This window comes from Arachis ipaensis, chromosome B07, assembly GCF_000816755.2.
Source record: "Arachis ipaensis cultivar K30076 chromosome B07, Araip1.1, whole genome shotgun sequence".
Taxonomy (NCBI): Eukaryota; Viridiplantae; Streptophyta; class Magnoliopsida; order Fabales; family Fabaceae; genus Arachis; species Arachis ipaensis.
This window is the reverse complement of record NC_029791.2, coordinates 815412-820552: the sequence shown is the minus strand read 5'-3', so window position 1 is coordinate 820552 and position 5141 is coordinate 815412. Positions and strand designations below refer to the sequence as shown.

At 29.3% G+C, this 5141-nt stretch overlaps 1 protein-coding gene across 1 annotated transcript; it reads left to right on the top strand.

Moving 5' to 3' along the window:
* On the top strand, window positions 1538–4466 carry LOC107609585. Its single transcript, XM_016311585.2, has 4 exons — window positions 1538–1819; window positions 2046–2126; window positions 3268–3460; window positions 4046–4466. The coding sequence occupies exons 2-4, from the start codon at window positions 2073–2075 to the stop codon at window positions 4174–4176; spliced, it is 378 nt and encodes a 125-aa protein (XP_016167071.1). The 5' UTR covers window positions 1538–1819; window positions 2046–2072; the 3' UTR covers window positions 4177–4466.

Genomic DNA, 5141 nt, shown 5'->3' with positions numbered 1-5141 from the left:
TCGATCCTCTAAAAATATTTAAATGTTTCATATTTTAAAAAATAAGAGACTTTTTTATTTTTTAATTAATCAAAAACTTATTTATTTTTAAAATAAAAAATTAGAAAACTATTTATCATTTACTCCTTAATATATCGTAGTTTGGATTAGAATACACTAGTAGTCTTGATGACCTTCAATCATAGTCTGATATAAAAAGTTCTGAACAGATCGTGATTTTTTGAAAGCAAAAATGTTGTATTATTTGAAAGTAGGGAATATGTGCTATTGAAAACAAATAGCATATGTTATTGGAGATATATAAAAATGTGTTACTGAAACATATAAATTAGGTTTTTTACATAAATAAAATATAACAAATTCACATGATTTTTCTAAACAAAAATTAAATATACAAATATTCTCTTTCTATATTTATATAAATCTTGCTAGAATATTCCGTTTTAAATTTAACACAAATCGTGCTACATTAAAATTTTAAAAGTATTTATTGAATTGAAGTATTTTAAAAAACGATCCTAAATTTTTAAAATAAGTAGTTTTTAATTTATCAAACATAAAATACATTACCTCTAAAAAGATTTGTGAAACTAAGTTTTAATATATATAATATAAGACAAGCTCCCAAATTCATAACAAATTTAATATTCATTTCAAATAATATTGTTCTTCCAAACCTTGTAATAATCCATTTCATAAATGACGGAATTTTTTTTTCCTTTTAAACGAGAACTTAAAAATGGAGAGAATAACAAATTTGAAAAAAAAAAATAGAATAATACATGCTTTTGAATAATTTGGCTAAGACTTGAATAAAAAGTAATTCGAATCATATTGATTTGATTTAATATTATAATATATAATTTGAATTTAACTAATTCGATCTATATAGGTATATATACAAGAATACGTATGTAACGTTTCTGATTTTAAAACTTTCATATAATATTAATTAGTGTTTGGTTTAATAATGTATTTTATCATAATATTAACTTAAATCACTCTTAAGTCTTAACAGTATAATATGAAAAAAAGTTAGCCCATTAATTACACCAATTTTATCTTCATATTTAAAAAAAAAAATCTGCATATAGATTTTGAAGTCAACTTACTAGAGCTAATGAATTTACTTTTTACCCGTAGGCCGTACGTACAAAAAATAGTAGAATGTAGTAGCTACTACCTATGCGTAGTTGTAATAGTAACTTGACGAAACTGATATTAATAAAATATTCTCATCAAAATTCAAAGAGAAAAATTTAAAATAGTCATAAATAAAATTTTTGACAAAAAAAATTAATTTAGTTTTTAATAATTATTTTAAAAAAACAATAAAATTTTTATACTAAAAAATAATTATTTTTTTTATATAAGAGTAAATATATTTCAAAAAAAATATTAAAGATCAAATTACTATTTCAAAAAAAATATTAAAAATCAGATTAAATATTTTTTTTAGAAGATCTCGTTATCCTTTTGAGATAATTGTCAAGTCAGATAAATATTCAGTCGAATTCAAAAGAAAGAAAGAGGTTGATATTGGCATGGAGCTGAGTGTCACACTTGGCGCGTGTCTTAACTCACCCCATGCTCTCGCGTGGACTCCATCTACCACGTTAACATGCATTTCTGAGCTCAAACAAAAAAAAAGAAAGCTTGGTTCCCATTTCTCTCTCTTTCTCTCTCAACTCTTCACTTTCATTTCTTTCTCTCTGTCTTCTTCTCCTTCTCCAAACCTATAATTTCTTTCTTTCTTTCTTTCTTTTTTATCCTTTCCTTTTTTATAATTCTAACCGTGTTTTCTCAGTTGCCTAAAGTGGTAAGCTTATATATTCTCTCTAATTTTGATATTTAATTCTGATTTTTCTCGTTTAGTTTTCCCCGCAAAATTAATTACTTGAGATCTTGCGATTTTCAGCTTCCATTTTAGCTGCTTTATCTGATCTTTTTCCTTGTTAGTTATACCTTTTTATCTTTATATGAATTTTCTCGCTCTTGTTATTGTTTGTGATGGTTTCTGATTATGTGTTTGGTGCTCTGTTTAGGTGATTTGGGGAACTTTGATTTGGGAAATGAACAAGGGACAGTCACCGGAGCCTCTAGATTTCTTCATCTGGACTGTTGAGGTTATTCATTTCTTCAATTACACTCACTCACTTGATTTATTTATTTCAATTATTGTTTATATTTACCTCAAGTTTTAAGAATAAAAAATAAATAAATATTGCCTTTTGATACTGTTTTTTCATAAGTTGTATTTTTTTAACATGTAGTTAGATCTATGTGACGTTCAATTTAACTAAATTATGGGTGGATGAGCTAATTTGCTCTAAGTCTCTAATCTCTAAGGTAGTCTTGGTTGTGACTTAAGGAACTTGTGTTTGAATTTGATACCAATGATGTTATTAGAAGTAAGATTAACAATTTAGCATACCATTTCTTGTGTATCGCTGTTCCCTTTCTGTCTCTTTTTCAATTCGGAAATTCAGATAAATTTGAAGTAGGAAAACTGTGTTCTTAATGAGAAGCCAGGCTTTTGCTAATTAAGCTTTTGATACTGTAAGAAATGTTTGTATTGGCATGTATCTGCTTTGTTCGATTAATTTGTGTAAGGAAATTTTGTTCAATTCTTCAGTTTGATATTTCATAGTGTGAGGGATTATATGATATTTTTCTCTACAAAGCATCAAAGTACTGTCCAAATATTTGGTCATGCTGAATGCTTATACCTTTTCCCAAACAGATTTATGGGAATAAATCTTCATTTTGATGATTTTCAGCTCTTTTAAATCTGTTGTTCTGATTTTTGCTCTCAGTAGGATCAGGGCAAGCTTAGGCTTCGTGCTTGTGAGTTGTGACTGGTTGCGTTGTTAAGTAGGTTGTTAGAGCTATAAAATCATTTTATAGTTTGAACTTGTCTGATGTTGCATTAAGCATATCAAGATCATGATGTTGCAGCATTAATTGTTGGCTGGTGCTTTGTGCTAGTTATAAAGTTGGCAACATAATGTCGTATTGTTATTAATCACTTCTATAATGCAGCAAGCTCACGAAGGGGTATATATATTCATGTATGTTAACTGTATTGGGAATTGTTCACTTTACAAGAGAGTTTTGTTGAAGCAGACCTAAGCTTCATGAATACCTTTTTCTTCTTCTTCTATCTTGAGCTGGTGTAAAAATCTATGATGTAGGTCATTGGCAGTTATAAATTTAATTGACTAACAGCAAGTTCTCTAGCTGATCCTTTTTAGTCTGGTTTATCAGGATGTTGGCTTGTGGCTGGAGACTATAAATCTTGGCAGTTACCGCCAAACTTTTAAAGAACATGGTGTTAATGGCGAATACTTGGAAGGAATGTCTATGTTCACAACTGAGCAGATCCTTCGTTTCATAAGACGCTGCCACATGAGGTGGGGAGACTTCATTACATTGTGCAAGGAATTGAGACGGATTAAAGGTATTCAACCCATCTCTTTCAAACAGTACACATACAAACACGTGAAAATGAAATCTCTTTTTTCTTGTTTCCTCCTTTTGCTCATCACGTAGATAAGGCTTGGTCGTCTTTGTTGCAATCATTTGTTTCACACCATTTGAACAGTCTAAGGAAACATGATCATGCTAGAGTTAAAGATCAATGGATATCTTGCAATCAATGTTCAATAGGGTCTAATCATATCAGATAATTTTCTTAGCTAAGTAATATTCAAATGACAGTTTCTTTGCAGCAATCCTCCATAGATGTGACAACTGACAACTATGTTCTGATTTGTTGGTTCAAAAGTCTGACCATGTGAAGCTCATTAGTTAAAACATCCTTTCCTTAAGCATATGATATGTTTATATATAAGGAGACATGAAATGTGCATATCCTTCTGTATCATTGTCTTGTACTCTGACTTTTTCTTAAAAGATGATGTTGTTGTTATCGCAACGTTAAAATAGGAAGATGATGAAAATCTTAAGATCAGCAAGATGTTGTGGGTAAATGAACAAATATCCGCATCTGTTATGTGCTGCTAACTTGTACATATTTCTGTAGTGGCTTGTCTGAAAGGGGAGCAAAAGGTGCGGCGGCCGTGGTGGGCACCGGCATGCCTATCCACAGTGTTCTTAAAAGTTGCAAAATCCAACAGACAATCAAGAGTGGTTTCTTTGAAGCTGGAGCCATAGATGCAACACAACCACTGCCATGCGTGTACTTATAGCAATTTTCTTTTTGCCTAGAGCACAGAAGGTAGGAATTCACTTTTTTTGGTTTAGCCTTTTTTTTTTTTTTCATGATTCCACAAGGTGTATGTTTCTTTTCTGGAGAACGAGGTCCTTGTGTAATGATTTATGGTGCTGTGTAATTATGTATTCTCTCATATTATATGAACGAAAAATACTATATATGCCTTTACTCTTCAAGTTCAATTACTCTTTTGTCATGTACCCGCAAATGAAAAAAAAAAAAAAAAAAAGAAAAACTCCTTTGTCACCAACTTTATAGTTTGTGTGAGATCCAAGAGTCACTGGCCATGTCCCATGTTCATTCCCAATTGCTTATACATTTCCGAAGGCCAAAATATATTGTGGATTGTTATCTTTATACCGAGTTAATCTCTTGTTATCTTCCTGAAGATACGGATTTATACAGAATTGATCAATATCACAGTTTTCTTTTCGGAATTTTTTCTTTCTTTTTTGACGTTATCTTTTGCAAATTAATATAAAGCTAACAACTACGTCAGCGGGTGAAAACTCAGGTACACTCAACTCACGTGAAGTTGATAGTTGAGAGTCGTTAAATGATTTGATTAAATTTTCATCTAATGACAAAAAAAGGTTTGACTATGTGTTACGCAAAGATAAATTTTTAGGAAAATGTTCCTTGATCTTTAAATTTTTAGTTTTTAGTGAGTCTTTTAATTTAAATAATATTATTTAATTAATTTAAATATTTATTTTTTTAGGAAGTTATTTATTTTTTATATAAATATACTTGTTTTTTAGTTTTTTTTTTCTAAAGGTTGAATAATGGACAATTTTTAAAGATATTAAATATAAATATGCAAAACAACCAAATTATTATTATTTTTTACTCTTCGCTATTTTTTTTTTAAATAAATGTACTTTTGAAAATTTAAACCTGCATT